Below are 17,837 nucleotides of genomic sequence, written 5' to 3'. Positions count from 1 at the left end.
TTTTTCATGTTTCTCCTATGAAGTTAGATCATGAGATACACTGTAGACTCTTACGGGAAAAAATAAGATCTAACAGATCTTACTATTGTGTATTTCAGTAATGGATATTATATATGTATTATTTGTGTTAAATAGTAAGTGCACAAGCATTAAATAGTAACGATTAGCTAAAAGTGTATAATATAGCGTAAAACGAGTAGTAATTCATAATGACTAATGACTTCACTGATATGAAATCTGACACATAACTTTCATAGGATTTCACAGAACGTCCACAAACTTCATTAAAAAGTTTCTTTAAAAGTTTGAACTTTTCAGCTACTTCCAGGTGAATTGGCAGAGCCTGAACGTTTTCTCCAGAGTGAAGACTGCTTTCCAACATCTCTCACATAACCCTGTTGTATTTTCTAAGCCTCTTAGTGGAGGCAGACAGTCTGTGAACGCTCTCCGGTGCCTGCATTAACACACAGTGTCTCCCAGCCCGAGTCCAATCTTCACAGCTCGCTGCACATGATCGATCAGCCCGGCCCTGCCAAAAGCTACATCATCTACATCATCCCCGAGCCTCTATACACTCACATCTGACCTGACACTAAAACATTTCCCTGCTTGATGCTAAAGCCCTGATGTACTATATTATAAAGGAATATATTAAGATGCAAATATGATTTAACTGGATGGCGTGAGAGGGCCAGAATGCAAAATTACCCTCAAGGATTTTAGAGCACTAAGAGCAGAATTTGTTCTTTATAGTAAGGTATATGTAATGAAAGAAATATTTATGAATCAGTGTATACTTGCTGTAAATTTGTAAATTATTGTCTGCATTATTAATATTAATATAAAACAGCACATATAGAACCATCTACTACCAGGATTATTGGATATGTTGTCCATTATTAACCATGAAATTACGATTTTTACATTGATTCAGTGGTTACGAGTCTTAACCCTTAAAAAACTGTCCTGTTTTGTTGTATAAAAATGACATAAAAAATCTAAGTCACTCTGGATCAGGGCGTCTGCCAGATGCCATAAATGTACAAATGTACATATACAAGTCAGCAAAAATGCAAATCGAAATGTAATTCGGTGATGCTTTTCTGCTCAGCATGTTATAAAGGTTGTAAAGAGTGGTTACGCTCACAGAACCGCCGCTCACTGGATGTTTTTTTTTTTTGGTGTGTTTTTTTAGAAAATATTTTATTAATTTCACACCAGTAAAAATACAAACCCATTGTGGAGTGCTGGTTTATAATACAGACAAAATAACAAAATAAAAGTTTTTTAAGACGCGAAGCTACGAGTGGATCTGCAACCAGGTTTTCTGTTAAGCTACAGATTCCTTCAAACAAAATGCAAACTACATTTCCTATGGACCTCATAATATTTGGTCATGGATTTTGAAAAGAGGAATTATTATTAACAATATGTATTATTGTTTAGTTATCATTTCATTTTTGTTGTGGAAATTTTGAAGAAAATTCTTTGCCCTGAAACACATTAAACATGTTTATACTGAAATATTTGTGATGTGTTTAGCAATTCTGGTGCTAATTCGTTGATTGGTGCGTGTATTGTCGTAGACTTGTATCACAGTAAATTCAGAGGCGGACAAACTGAAATCATTTTTTCAAAATCCAGAATCAGTAAGATAAGCAAAAGGTTAAAACGTAATAAGCAGCGGTTAAACCACGGGCAAATGATAATGCAAAGAATAAACCAATATAAATACAACAATGGCTTAGTGCTTACAAAAAGTTGGCAAGACTTCGTAAACAAACTTAGAGCTTCAATTATTAAAACCAGCAAGTGAACATGAAGTAGCTGTTATGTTGTTGTTATGTTGTCATTGCTAAAACTCTGGTCACTGTGACCTCTACTGGTTAGCATGGGAAATGTCCTGAGCTCTCATTAAAGCACCGCTGCATCGCTCTCTCTTTAGATAGAGATGATTCAGGGCTAAATCCCATTGTGCTGTAGTCGAATTGGAAAATCAAAGTCAAATAAAATCATGGACACAAAACAACAAAAGTCTGCGCTGGGCAGAACTGGATAAAAAAAAAAAAAAAAAAGTCTGCACGGAGAAGAGAGAAGATGGATGAATTGCTTTCGTTCTACAAATTCCGACAGCAAACCACACACAAACCAGTGACCTCCTTCAACTCCTTTATTTATAAGTTCCCTCCTGCTGTTTATAAATAAATAACCTCTCTAGGGCTGAGAGTAGCGTAGCATCTGCTTTTCAAGTGTTTGTGTACACAACGTGCTTTGGCCTAGTAGCGTGGCACACTGTGCTTATAAATGTTAAGTAAAATTGTAATACTTTTGGGTAATGAACTATTCTGTGTCCATTTCAATATCAGTGTATTACAGTAATGTAGCATCAAATAGACATAGCACGTTTATAACACAATACTGCTGCAGAATTTCCAACTACACAATTAACTCATGGATTATTAGGTAATTACGCATCATGAAGGTTATTATTCATGAACTACAATGAAACTACACTCACCATCTGACATCAGTTCTGTAGAAGGGAAGCACCTTGTTGATGAAAGAGTTTTGAGGAGCTGACAGGAAGGCTACGGTAACTCAAATAACCACTCTTTACATCCGTGGTGCGCAGAAAAGCATCTCGCAACACGTCGAGCCTTGAGGTGGATAGTCTACTACAGCAAAAGACCATCAGCCAAGAACAGGAATCTGAGGCTACAACCTGGAGAATTATCATTCATTTCTGCCTTATGAAGCTGCAGTCAAGCTTTAGATTCATTACACTGCTTCCAGTCATTAACTGGAAGCAACTTGTTCATTTGTGTCTGGAGCTGATTGACGAGGCTTTCATGAAGGTCTAACTTCTCAGAATTTGACACAACAGTACATGAGCTTTCACTTTCCACACTGTAATAAACCGCTATATCAATGACTAATATCTTAACGAATGGGAGACATGAGCAGGTTTTACAGTTCAGTGCCGTGATCGTAATCACCATTATAATTTATCTAGAGGAGAAAAATCCGCTGCTGTTAAAGAGTAAGAGACTTTTTTTTTGGCTAAGTGGTGTCGATATAGCCCAGCTGGGAATGTAATTCTGCGCCGAGATAATAAAGGAATAAGTTAATGCCGTCTTCGAGATATTAATAAGACATTTTAGAGAGCAGTGGAGACCAAGAGTTAAAATAGACTATGGTCTGGCCAATATTAATGTTTATTCATTTTGCCTACGCTTTTAGCCAGTTGAAGAGAAAATCCAACTCTAGTGTGAGACCGATTAGTTCTGAGGAAATCACAACTTTCTGGTCCTTAGCACAGAGTGTTAACTGTTGATAGGTATATAGTTATGACCTGCTTTGACTGGTCAATGTTTTTTTTGACAAAAAATGAAAAATCAGATTCAGCTCATGTCTCAAGTAAGATTCCATCGTTCTTACCCGATATAAGTCCAAAAGTCCTGTGTGCTACAGCAACAGCAGACACAGTCATGATATCATGTAATATCAGCCAATTTGATCCTAACCCTAACATCGACCCACAGTGTTCTGGCTCTAAAGAGGAGCACAGCAGCTGCTATGTAATGGAAAAGCTGGGAGGGAATCACAAATAAGCCCCGTCGGCTTCGGCTCTGGCACCAATCTAAGCCGATCAAAGCCACTCCGCTCGAGGCAGGATCGATATGGAGGGCTCCTGAGACGCGCCTAAAAAGTGGCACGCAAAACTCCACTGTTTTTCTGTCTCCCAGATGAGCTCACAAGCCGATGCACCTGACTGCTCCAGAACACAGCCGAAGCCCGAGACGAGACACACAGCCACCCTGGAGACTGAGCCTTCACCCTGACAGTTTTTTTTTTTTTTTTTTTTGTTAAAAACAGGTTTATTATGCTTTATTCTAGCCAGGCTTTAGACCTTACACTACCTTCCAGAAGTCCAAAAGTACTTCTGAGGCAGCCGCCTGAATACAAACCACATGTTTAACTGAAGAATCACTAGCTAATTTATTAAACGTTAACTAGCTACGTTAATGTGACAATAAACTTTTCTTTTAGTCGTACTGTAAAAATGAACTCAGACTAGAGTTAGCGTAAATATTTCTCTTCAGCCTAAAACCTGGAAGAACTAGGCATGATGTAGTGCGCATCATGTTTGCCGGTGTGTACATGCTAATGCTTCACGCTTTGAGTCGAAAATATCAATTTGTTAGATGTCTGGAAATACAAAGAGGTTTGCTCTTTAGTTTGTCATTGTGATGCTGATTATATTCTCCCTGTACATCCGTGCCTTTGAGACTCCTATTTCCACAAATGCCACGGTGGAGACTTCAAAGCCATCTGATGTCCAAACATCATCATCACAGGCGAGAGGAAGTAATGAAGTAAAAAGTCTCCTGATACACTACAAACCTACTCTATAAATAACATCAGAGGTTCTTGTCAGGTCCTAGAATGAAGAATTTAAAGGTACAGCAGAATGTCAATTATGTCTCGTTCTCTTAATTTAATTTTAACAAAAGGAATAAAACACATGGGGATGTGCTCTTATTGGTAAATAACTACGTTTGTGCGTAAGATATTTATTTGCTCTAAACTTGAATTCCTTTATTTTGTCACCGCTTATGCTTGAAGAAGCATGCAGAGAAGCTGTAGGGAATTACTAGACCACCATTTTGAACAAGTGCATGGACAGGAAGACATGTCTCCTGTCTGACAGCTAGTCTTACAGTTTATGCCAGAAGTCTGAATCTCTCAACTGGAAATAATTTAAGATAGAACTGATTTTTTTTTTTTCCACTGTCTGGTGACTTGTGGTGCTTCGTGGCCAAAACCTTCATCTCTCCACCCGGGTTCAGTGTACCGAACACAGTTTCCTGTGATGGGTGAATGTGCTACACTAAGAGACGTAAATAAGAGACGTAAATAAGAGAGGTAAATAAGAGTTGGGAGAATGGGACGACCAATAACATCACATTTTGGATTGACATTTGTATTTCACCTTGTTACCCGAATATAATGATGGATTTGTTGCATGATTCTATGTGTATTCAGGGCTGCGAGAGAATTCCTGGCTGCGTGTCAAACCACACAATGCACACTACTATAAGTAGTGTACCTAGAGAGTAATGACACCAGTGATGTACTGACATAGTGTTTAGTAAAGTAGCATATGGTTTGGAACAAGTCCCAAGTGTTCTTGTGCCAACTCTGAGGATGTAATTAAATGCTGCCATTTCTGCAGTATTACTAATATCCTTCTAGTAAAGTCTGTCCACTCAGCAGCCATCTTGGCGACGCTACCGTGGAGTTATTTTCAGGTTTACAAGACCAGGCTTAAACGAGGACAGACCCATAAACCAGAAACGAATCAGCAAGATGATGATTCAGATATAGACTTTAAATCCTTGTAAAGATCTGACAAACCAAGACCAAAGGATAAAAAGACACACATCAGTAGAGTTAAAACACTGCAATACTGGGTAATGATACAAATTCCACAACAAGGATAAATGATCTGAATATCACTGGCTAGCTTTTCATCAAATAAGAGAACAAATAAATGCTTTACAAGTTCAGCAAGAAAAAAAAAAAAGCTATACCACCTTTAATATCCGACTGTGTCACTCCTTTTTGCTTCATTTACACTCTAATGCTCTTCTCTTTCATTTGATAGGTTGCAACTCCTGTCTGTCACTCTATAGTCAGACTTCTTTAGAGCCTAAAGTTGGGTTGTGCCCATTTTTGACGTATCAAATTTTCAAATTTTTCCCCCTGACACAGTATGTTTTACTTTTATAAAATGTCTTTAAGTTTTGAGACAAACAGAACATAAAGGGTTAAAAAAAAAGGTTTTGACTGCTCTATTTGGTCCTGGGGGAACAAAAAGCATGCTAACTCTAGTGCTAAGTCCCCGGAGCGCAGTTAAAGGGCATTACCGTTTCTCCCTGATGCTGCTATGAATCACAAATCTGTCTCAGATAATCTCCCTGGTGACCTTGGCAGCTCTCCATGCAGAGACGCGGGCAAGGAGCTGTTATTGTTAATGTTTTTATGTGAATAATTTAATGGATAGAGGGCCAGACGATGAAAACAACCGGGCATGTTGTTATGAATATGAGCAGCAGACCTCAGAGAAAAAAAAAAAAAAAGCCATAGAGATGACTAAAACACAATACTAATGTTGTGGTGTCACGAGAAAGGGCTCGTAATCCTGTGTGGACAAGTCAGAATGGTTTTTTATTGCAAAAGGTAATCTATTGTCAAGTGATACAAAACAACACACTGCAAGTACATACAACAGACAATAGACAATAAGACCTGTCTACAAATTTCACCCACTTCCTTTCACAAAAGACGCAACGTGCCTGATATTGAAATTAACAACTCGACTCTTTCCCATAGCCATCACCAAACACACAAAGATATCTCGTTCACTTGCCTGTCACTGTTTCAAACTAAATTTTAAATAATATAAACGCAAGATATCATGAGCCTTTTGTGTCACGCTGTTAAGAATTTCGAAACTGACTAGTGGAAGTGTATATACATGAGCCAATCATGCTGTGTTTGACTTAACTCAGAAGTGGGAAGTTCAGTCGAATGCAGCATTGACTAAACTAGTAAGTGGCAAGATCCTGAAGCTTGTGGCCAGAAAAGTGTACAAAAAGATATGAGGTGCTTTGTGGCCTGTGGGCCTGAGGCTGAGATTAAACATACGCTAACCTGACAGGATATTTTAGAAATCCTGCTACACCCTACTCTGAAATGTTTGATGGGCGTGTCTTGGAGTTCACATATGGGTTAGAATCTTGAATATCTGACTACTGACCATTTTCAAAAGAAAATTGGGATGCAAAAAATTCTTGTTTCATAAAGGTTTCTTTCTGAAATGAGTAAAAAAAAATGACTTAATGCATACTGTTTACGTGAACAGTGTATTGTTGTTTATTCTCCAAATTTCAGCTAGCATTTTTATAACAGTCCATCAATAAATTATAAAAGCGGTGAAAGAAATGGCAAGATTTTGCAGCATTTTAAGGTTCTCACCTCCTTCTTGGGCACACTGACATACCCCAGATGAGGTCGTACCGCTTTGTGTTGCCATGACGACATCCATCGGGGGCTGAAACTCTGTCCCAGCATCGGCTGTAGCCGGAAGTACGGCTTCTCCGAGTAATTCACCAACACCACGAACAGAGAAACAGCCAACAACAGGCTGCTCGCTATCACCCACTTCTTCTGCAGCAGAGAATAAGATCAAGGTTAGGGTCATCAAACACAGAGAAATGGGCTGAATGCAAAAGTTTGTGCACCCCATCGTTTTTCAATAGAACAATGCACCGCTATTTGAACAGTTGATCTATAAAGAAGCACAAAGAACCAAAAAAAATAAAAAATCCCCACCACGTCAGCTGCAGTTATAATATCAAATATTGAACCAATTAGAAAAAAAATTAGCCACCCTAGCAATACAAGTATACTTGTTTCCAGGGAACAGTGTTCATGATTTTCTACTTTTGAATAAAATATCTTGCCAAAATATGGTATTTCTCTTTCAAAAGCAATTAAGAACCATTTACCATCAAAAGAAGGAACCCTGCTGTGGTATAAGAGGAATAAACCACTTCAAGTCATCCCACCATCACCATCATTATCATTAATTACAGCGCATGCTGGTTTATTTTATTCCGTACATCACCTAGAATGTTAACTAGCTGGGGCACATTTTAGAGTAGATTAAATTATCATTATTAATAATAAAACCCAAATTTAATATATCAAATCAAATGGTTAGCATTTAAAATCTCAGGTGTTTTATTGGCCTTGTCCATCCATTATTTTTTCAGTGACTTGATGTGAAAATGACATCAGATCACAATGCATTCTGGGTAACTTCTGCTCCTGAGGTTACATCAATCCCTCGGCTCAGCTAACAAACCTCACTTAAGAGAATTCAACCAAGAACAAATAATGATGTTAATACAGTCAGTGTTGTACGCGTTAACACGGCATCCTCGACGCCGTATCTGATTGGCCGGTGCTCCTTTAACCACCTTCTCACTTCAGAACATTCATCAGAACGCTACGCAAAAGTTCACATTTTCAGAAGTTCAAAAAGCTTTGGTATCGTCTCAGAGCTTGTCTGAGGCTGTCAGTGAAACCGTCTGCATGTCTCAGATCTCACACATCAAACGTCTCACTTCTCAGGGACACATCAAACGCCGAGCTAACACACAAATACACGGTCATATAGGGCTCATGAGCAAATATTTTGCACCGTGTTACATCACCGTGTCGTTTTGAGTTGCCTCTGGAGTTGCATCTTTTGTGCAACGAAGATAAAAAGACGGCACTTGTGTATATAGGTCAAGGCATTTAAAAAAAAAAAAAAAAAAAAAAAACTTGACCATCGTCTTATACATGTACTGATATTTGGGTATACAATATATCTATAATAGGATATTTAGCACACAGTGTTTTTATAGTGCACACTTCTGAATATTATAATTCTGTTATAAAATAGAAAATCATACAGGGTAATGTTGGCTTTGTGTAACATTATGGTGCTTGTGTAATATAGTTTTTATATAATAATGATATGAGTAAAGTGTAAAAAAAAATGAGATAATGAGTAAAACAATAATGAGTAAAGAACCCATTTTGAAGAAGATTGGGGAAAAAGTATGATCAGTAAGTGAAGCTACAAACACAAACCCCGCCCTTCATCCGACTCGTAACAATTGGTAACTTTTCTTACATCCTTAAAATCGTAAGTTTATCTTGAACGTCACATCTTTTGAGATCTGATTTCTGATGAAATTGCAAATAGTGACGAATATGAACAATTGCTAACCACATTACTTGCATTAACAATTACCATGGAAACCAGTGTACGAAATTGTGTAAGAAGAGCACAGAAGTATCATCGAATCAGATTGCAAACATCAAGATTCTGAAGCTTGTGGCCAGAAAAGTGTATAATAGATATGAGTTGCAGCAACACAGAGAAAATGTGAAATCTGTAACCTGTGTGGTTTTTTTAGCTCAGCTATGACAAAAACGTTCTATATTTATGCACCGTACAAAATATTATTTTAAGACTTTTTCTTCACTTGAGAGATTCACTTGTATAACTCATTGCGATTGGCTCATGGCTGAAATTAACATACAGCATAACCGAGACTCAGGCTACGTCCCAAATCATTCTAAATACAGGTTAATCCACTTTATAAAGTAATAGCTGGTGGTTCACTATTTTAAGTATACTACGCGATTTGAGAAGATACACACAGCTGTAGCTAGATAGCTAGATGGAAGAACTGATAAATGTATCCAATTTTATTTGTTGTGCATACAAAGTTGGAAAGCCGTCACCACCCTTGTGTAATTATTATTTTTTTGAATGTGATGTTTTTATCGATACCTTCATAGTTGATGCCTTGTAAATGCTGTCCGTGTCATTAGTGTTCGATAACAGAGAACAAGGGCGAGAGATTGAGAAAAACATCCATCTGGCTCGTGCTGTCACTCTCATCAGTTCTCATGGCACAGAGAGGCGAGAGGAAGGAAAAAAAGACAAAAATTCTCTGGCTTCGATTTCAATCTGAAGCCACAGATCACTGCAAAATGGCATGTCAAATCTGGGCGAGAGGGAGTCAATGAGCTTTCACAGACAGGCGACATATCATCCTGCTATCAGTCAGGATAATCGCTGCAGAGGCTCTACGTTCTGCACAATTTCACCCATTACCGCCTTTTCAGTGAGAGAGGGATTACTGAGAAAGAGAGAAAGAAAAAGGGGACAATGCCACCATGGCACGTCTACTACACAGCCATTATATCAAACCAAACCTGATTGCAAGCAAAATTTTTAGAAATTCTAACGTCCGAGAACGAATTCATGGTGTCAGTGCTCACCATGGTAACGATGACCTGTTATAACTTTTCATTAATTTGCTAGCAAGGATTTTGTATAAAATAACATCCTTGGAAAATGCTACAAGCACTAACTCCGCCCCTCCCCCGAACCATAACTGCTTACGACTTTCTTACGAAATTGTAATCATCAGTCTTACTCTAAACATCACTCCTAGTCGGTCAGCACAAGGTCTAGTTTAGTTTTTTTAATAAGAAAAACATTATTGTTCAAATAACGTGCTTTATACAGCTTGTGTATAAAAATTCATATAAATTGGGTGTGAATAGAATCGTGATTAAAGCTATGAGCACAAACTCCGCCCCTTAGGACTATTAGCAGCTTTTCTTAGAAGATCCACTTTCAGGATTCTGAAGCTTGTGGCCAGAAAAGTGTACAAACGTTATCCTATACGCTGTGTAACCCGCGAGCAGTGTGTCCGAGGATGAACTCGGTATCTGATGGAGTTTATAGTGATAGACAGCAGCACTGTAAGCGCACAGGATTATCAGTTACGCTGCTCTCTGATAAATTATGGAGGCGACAGGACAAGACTCTTCTTGATACGTCTATCAACCTCACTCGAGCAGCAATCGACACGTGTTCAGGGCCTGAGCATCGAGGAGCACACAGCCAGTGCATGCGTGTGTGTGATTGTATTATATTATATTATATTATATAGTATGAGGAATGCTAATAATATGTGTTTCCATCCAAACGTTCCAAAGTGGGCAGAAAATTTCATTTCTTCTAATATAAGTTTGTTTTCTTTTTCAAATACGTAACACACTCACTCAAAACATTTTTGTGCCTTTTATTTTATTTTTATCTTTTATTTCTCTTAGAAAAACAGGAGATGCTCAAAGGCACTTGACGCTCCTTAAACGCTTCGAGATTGAAAATGAATTTAAGAAGCCATTTTAGCGTCGCATTCACGTAACAATTGCCGAGAGTTCATTCAGAAGCTGCTTGCCCGGCTGTAAGATAACGGGCATCTTGTGAGGAAGAGTTAGCTGAGAGCTCTCCGGCGTGAAAATGACATTAGCAATGCAAAAAAGCGTGCGCTTCCTGCACTCGCGCTCGAACGAGCCGTTAAAAATCCAATTCCGGATAATCACAGAGTCGGGGGAATGTTTACTGTGCACTCCTCCTCCTCCTGTTCACCTCTTGCATTGCAGCACCTCATCATTTCTGCGAGGACGTGCTTGTTAGCTTTGCAAAGAGACAAAATGGAGGAATAATGTAAAAGCTCAAGAAGTAATAGCACTGAATAACACTGAGCATCAGGTTGTAAAGACGTGGAAGCTTGTGATGCAAGATATACTGTGATAAGGACATCTAAGAATGCTTTCACACATTGTATTTTGTTTCCTACAGAAATATCGCTGTCCTGAGTGCTTTTTGTGCTGATATGGGAAAAAAAAAAAACATAACAAAGCTCTTACCACTATTACTTAGCTAATAACAGTAACTAGTTAGTAGTTAGTAACTAACTACTCTCTAGATTAAATTTATTATTATTATTATTATCAGTAATAATAAAAGGATGAGGAGGTTGGCTGTAGCGTTTGAGACAGAACAGAGAATTTGAGCTGCTAGAGCGACCTGACTTTGTCACAACGTCACATCTTGTACCAGTGAAAGTTCCAAGAATAGGCATGTTTTTTATTTTTTGCTACACTGCAACACTGGAATATTCACCATCACAAATCTCCTCATATTTGCTCCAACAAGAACGGCATTTTGTGGCACCATTTTTTTTGTCCTCCATGTTTGTTTTTTCTCACTTGCCCTCCATCTTGCGAACCTTTTTCCACACTCTACGTCACTCTGTTTTGAAAAGTTTAACTGTTTTCAGAAAACACACAAAAAACACTAGCAGCACTTTTTCAAAAAAATGGCCACATTGTTCTCTTCCCTTCTTGAAGCCACTTATATTACAGCAGCCTAAAGTGTTAGTGAGTGTGGGTGATTTTTATTCTGCTATTTCCTTTTTTTTAACTAACTTAGCGACACCAATTTTTGTGAATTAGCTGTAATAACATTGAACTAGCAAAATACACAAGATTTTTCAACCTGTAGATTAGCTTATGACTTTATCCACCTTTTGTATACCACTGAGCTTTCATTTTTTCTAGTGTTAAAGGCATAAAATATAAAAAAAAGACTTAAATCTGATGGCAGTGCAGCCTGGGAAGTCTCCATTTTCTGTTATTATATGTTGGTTGAGCTCCATATAATTTCAAAAATCTGATGAACCCACATGGAGAACATGCAAAACCGGAACCTGAGCTGTAAATCATATTTTTCATTCATTAATCTCATAAAGTTTAATATGTTAGCAGTGTCTATGGTTAATAAATATGAGTCCATTTCCATCCGCTCTTAAAACACCACATTAGTCATCCACTAATGTTCTGCTTCAGCCAGCAAGTCAGACTGGAAATGATGAGGGTAATATTGCTGCTAGGGTCTAAATCTGCTGTGGAGCTTTAAAATGTGCTGAAACAGTGTAAAATGTGGCACGAACATGAGCTAAGATTCACCAAGTGGGCAAAGCTGGATAAAAAACTTTTATCCAAAATGATCTCATTCTGTTTCTGAGAATGGGGGGTGATGAGTGACGATTATCGATGATCGTTCTTTGTTGCTGCATTACATCCATTTGCAGTTTTATTGCGATGCAGCTGAAACCTAAATGTTAACTCTAGTGAGATTCGATTGCAGTGAGAAAGGGATTCGACTCTGAATCGACTCCGAATCAAACATTTCATGTGTTTTGTAAATGCAAGCTTCTAAACTGAGCCAAAGGACCGAGCTGTAGAGCTGCAGAAATGCAGCGTGCTTTGGAGATGAACAAAAAGAAAACATAAACTCTGGATGTGATACAGAAAATACTTTAAACTATAATTTGTACATTTATTTAATCATTTATTAAGTGTTGACTCAGTGTTCTCGGGTGATTTTTGTGATTTCAATACCCCCTTAAAGAAAGGTTTGTTGACCTTTTTTCCCATTGGTGTATTTCTGATCAATGAATGAAAGAGTGTTTGAGGATATTTTCAGTTCTACACAACCCTCAGACAATATGTTTTGTGCTTAGTTTAATTATATGCAGTATGAAAACAAGTCAAATCCAGTTCACTCTGATTCGGACTCAGCAAACAGACTAATAGGTGTGAAAACGTGACAGAATGCCATGTAACAAAGATGTAAAATATCACAGACGCAAGTGCAAAAATGCAAAGTAAACTCTGTATAACATCGATCTGACATTCGGTAATAAGGTTGTGAAGTAACATGGCCATGGTTGTTACCTTGAGAAACATCTATAAACTTCTGGCATGCTTGTAACTGGATTTAAATCAAAATGGCTGCCAGTATGTATAAATGGGATGCGTCTCAAATCAGCTCCCTAGCTCAGTATGTCATGTACACGAGTTCGTAAAAGTCATTAGACTCAAACAAACCGTATATAGAATGTCAAATAAAGTTAAAAATTGCTAAATTAAGTAATCATTTGAGAGCTACAACAACGATAACAAGCGACGTACAGTACATTTGAGACAAAGTTGGCTGGAGTTTTTTGTTTTTTTTTTTTTCGAGCTGAGAGGGTTCAGAAAATATGATAAAATTCATATTTTATAAAATTCATAAAATATTTCCCATAAGAGAACATAGTGAGCATTGATACTCCCTGGTGCATTGTGGGATTTTTTTAGGGAGTGAACATTCCAGTGCAGTGGAAGGATTCTGCGATTGAGACAGCCCTTAAAATGGCCGACCTCCTGATCAGTGCCCTGACTGCTGAACTAGGGAGCTGACTGAGACACACACATGGAAACATTCTGTGCTGATGTTCTGAATTATGTATCACTCAGTGTGTAAGCGGCTATAAAATTCCTCACTGCTGTACCAGCCTTGACCAGCAGATGGCTCCACTCCTGCCTCTGCTCTATGTCTCACGGAGGAGGAGGAGGAGGAGGAGGAGAGCGTTATGAGTCCATAAAACTCTTCTGGTGAAGACTAGTGCTTTTTATCAGCTCTCGTAATCGAGAGCACGAAGAGTTTTGTTCCATCTCAGCTGAAGCTGAGACGAAAAACATGACCCCGAGGCGAACGAATCTCTGTGTTCATACTTTCTCAGCTTTTAAATGCAGAAGCAACAACAATCATTTGAACCTTCTTTCGTATTAATAGCGTTGTGAGTATTGAAGATTGTGATAATTCGACTGCACATGCTTCGTTAAGACGTAAAGCCTTATTAAAACCATGTAAAACAGATTTTTTTTTTCAGCAGAAAAACCCATAACTGTTTGATTAGCTGAATTATGCTCCTGGCTTTAAGTCTTCGTCGTGACCTGGAAGTACGCCTGGCTTGGCACTGGCTGAGCTTTCTGGTGTTTCTTTTGCACTGGCTCTGAACCCAGCCATCTGTCCAAGTCCGAAAACATTCGCATAACCCGTGCTTTTTATGTGCTGGTATAACTTTTCTTGCTATTTCATGACCTTTTATGATGATTTATGTTATAGTTCTGGGACAGAAAGCTCAGCTGAAAGCAACGCTTCGAACTGTTTGGTTACGGATTTGTTTATTGGACTTTTTTATTGGTCTTCGTTTAAAACGGGCAAATGGGCAAACGACCATAACTGCTATAGTAACCTGATTTCTGTAAGCACAATAACAAATAAACAAACTAGTTTATCTGCAGGAGTACCATGCCTATATTAAAAAACAAAACTATGATAATAAATAATGATTACTGATTACAGAGCTTGTTAACCAGGGACACAAATTTTAGTGTTCAGTAGCTAATGTGCATTTGTTCTCTGCTGATTGCTGGTTAGCTGGATAAGTCTGTCCTGAAATAACCATGGAAGCTGACAGTGGCGCCACATCCGACGCCGTTGTTTATTCGGACAGACCAGCCATCTATCTGAGCTAATAATAACTCCAGAGCGAGCAGGACGATTATACAGCTGTTTGTAGCCTGTGCACTTTCTGTTCACAACAAGCCTTTCTTCTTCTTGCAACATTTCTGGAATGAAAGCAACATAATCAAATTATACCCGCTCAAAAAAAAAAAACGTGTGTTTCTATCAACTAATATTATGCAGAATAAGCTGAAGCAACACAACGATCATCAAAAAGAGCATCAGCCGGCTTTGATGCAGAAACGAGTAATAGCAGATAGAGCATGTAGGAAGAGCACTTCGCCTGTGCTGACTAGATTTTATTTATTCTAACGTATGAGCAACACATACCACTCATTTTTTCCCATACCATCTCCCACTAGATGGTGCACAAAGATTTTTCCTTTACAGATGTGCTAAGCTGTGTGTTTGTACTGCATGTTGGTCATTTGTATACAGTGGCTTGCATGAATATTCAACGCTTTTCCAGATTTTGTAATGAACCAAAATAGACTTTGGATTAAAGGTTATGTATCTACACAAAATAGCCCATAATATTGCAGAAATATTCACCCATGTTGCTGTAAAAACCCCATATTAGTTCATCGATCACATAATTAGTTGAATAGTAGACCTGTACGACGGCATGTCGGAGACCAATGTGGAAAAAGTTGAACTTTTTAGCCACGGCACAAAGCGCTACAGTTAGCAGAACCCCGATCGCTGATCGCAGCAGTGAAGCATGGTGGTGGCAGCATCGTGTTGAGAGTTACAAAGCACTGACACTCTAGTCTCCTTCCATAATTGTTATATAAATGTCTCCCCACGGAAAACTTCATATAAACAATTATACAGATTTGCACACAACATTTAACAGTGCTGTGGTCTAACTGTGGTGGTCAAATTTCCTGTCCAGGTACTTTGTATTTAATTTTAAAAAATCCAACGTGGTACTGATGTAAATATTTTTTAAAAACTTATTTTGATGATTGTGATAATATCTTACACAGTGGATTTGATTAAGAGAAGCACATCTGAGGGTATCCGTGTCCGTCATTAAGATGGTAATTCGCAAAATTTTTGCGTTCTCTCGCAAAGATATTTGCATTTGCGAGCGAACACGAAAGCATTGAAATATAATTTTTCGTCCCATCTCATATTTTTTTCCATCACCCTGTCCCCTTAGGGGCTCCGTAATAAACAGAACTTTGGTGCAAGTTGATTTAAGTCTGAACCAGCAGTGAGTGACTGCCTGTGTCTGCATCCGTGCTGTTCGTGTGATGGATCAGTTAATCCTGATTAAAACGCCACTTCACCGCAGATCCAGTTTCCACTTTCCAGCCCAGACAGAATAACGGCTCAGATGATGTCTGATGTCATAGGATTAATTCATCGTAATCAGAAAATATTCTCCCCACTGGACGACTTCTGCTCTCTAGAGATCTTCCTCACGGGGGTCTTGGGGGTTTGAGAAGAGTTGCTGAGAAGAGAAATATTCTTCCTCATTAATCTGGTTAAATTTAGCCTAAGACACCTGTGTGGAGATGTGGACAGATGCAAGCATGAGCATGTTTAAAATACGATGCTCTTTATCATCCTGTCCAAATGATCTAATATCTGTCGGGAATTATTTTTTAAATTCTTTCCTGCACCAGATTCTCCCATGACCAGAACTAGATTTTTTTTTTTTCCTTTTTTACACTTTCTAGTTTATATTTTTGTCCCCAAAGCATTAAAAACATTTGTTCAAAATGGAAATTCACACAATGATCCCCTTACCTTAAACATAGACTGTTAGCTACCAAGTAATGGAAGCTTCTAGCCTCTGGTTTCTGACACTTTAGACTTTTTGTTATCTATAAAAATGAAAAAATACGGAACTCAAAACAGGCACTGCACCATCTTGAAGCTTTTACATATAATCAGTTTCATTGTAGTGTCAATAACATTTAAATTAAATTAAATTACACCACCCTGTTGTTGATTATTTTACTACAACAGCATGTTTTATTCCCTACACATTTCAAATATTTTAAAAATCTAATAAAACTTTATGAGATATGTTATATTATGCTTCAGACATTACTTATAACAAGCCAAAACTCCATTAGCAGTGCACTGTGTGATGAAAAGTCCAAGCTGTAGTTATTACTTGTTGGATAAACGTGAGTAAAAATTGATCAGTACACAAAGTTCCACTCCAGTAGTTCCTGCTCCACAGAAAAAAAAAAACCCTGCTCTGATGGAGGAACTAAACCGTTTCTGTAACCATGACTCAGGAAATGCCCATGGAACATTTTCCAACCATAAACATGAACCTAAAGTTCCCAAAATCCTGAAGTAGTTTAAGCTTATACAGTCAGGTCCATAAGTATTTGGACAGTGACACAATGTTTGTAATTTTGCCTCTGTACACCACCACACTGGATTTGAAATGAAGCAATCAAGATATGATTAAAGTGTACACCTTCAGCTTTAATTCAAGGGGTTTAATTATATTGCGTTAAACGTTGAGGAATTATAGCCATTTTTTTACAGAGTCCCTTCAATTTCACAGGCTCAAAAGTAACTGGACAAACTAACAATCATAAATATTAGGATTATTTTTAATACTTGGATGCAAATCCTTTGCAGTCAATGACTACCTGAAGTCTGGAACCCATGGACATCACCAAATTCTGAGCTTCCTCCCTTGACATGCTTTGCCAGGTCTTTACTGTATCCGCCTTCAGCTGCTGCTTGTTTGTGGGTCTTTCTGCCTTCAGTTTTGTCTTGCAGCTCAATTGAGTTGCTCAATTGAGTTGAGGTCATGTGAGTGACTCGGCCATTTAAGAACATTACATTTCTTTGCCTTAAGAAGCTCTTGGGTTGCTTTGGCGGTAGGTTTTGGGTCATCTGTACTGTGAAGCGCTGTCCAGATAGCATCTGACTGAATCTGAGCAGAACTGAATCTAGCTCTATACACTTCAGAATTCATCCTGCTGCTTCTATCAGCAGTCACAGCATCAATAAA

At 38.2% G+C, this 17,837-nt stretch overlaps 1 protein-coding gene and 1 long non-coding RNA gene across 3 annotated transcripts in view; one reads left to right on the top strand and one right to left on the bottom strand.

Annotated features, from left to right (window-relative positions):
- LOC128318079 (uncharacterized) overlaps positions 1-17,837 on the top strand; it is a 74,667-nt gene that overhangs the window by 43,607 nt on the left and 13,223 nt on the right. The gene's annotated exons all lie outside the window — the stretch shown is intronic.
- st6galnac3 (ST6 (alpha-N-acetyl-neuraminyl-2,3-beta-galactosyl-1,3)-N-acetylgalactosaminide alpha-2,6-sialyltransferase 3) overlaps positions 1-17,837 on the bottom strand; it is a 46,950-nt gene that overhangs the window by 25,768 nt on the left and 3,345 nt on the right. The window contains exon 2 of one of the 2 annotated variants that reach the window (XM_053233049.1): positions 7,042-7,233. In XM_053233049.1, coding sequence (XP_053089024.1) covers positions 7,042-7,233 — 192 coding nt within the window. The remainder of the gene's footprint in view (positions 1-7,041; positions 7,234-17,837) is intronic. The other variant, XM_053233050.1, reaches the window with a different exon arrangement.

This window comes from Pangasianodon hypophthalmus, chromosome 4 (genome assembly GCF_027358585.1).
Source record: "Pangasianodon hypophthalmus isolate fPanHyp1 chromosome 4, fPanHyp1.pri, whole genome shotgun sequence".
NCBI lineage: Eukaryota > Metazoa > Chordata > Actinopteri > Siluriformes > Pangasiidae > Pangasianodon > Pangasianodon hypophthalmus.
Note: the sequence above shows the minus strand (reverse complement) of the source record. Positions and strands in the feature narration are given on the sequence as shown.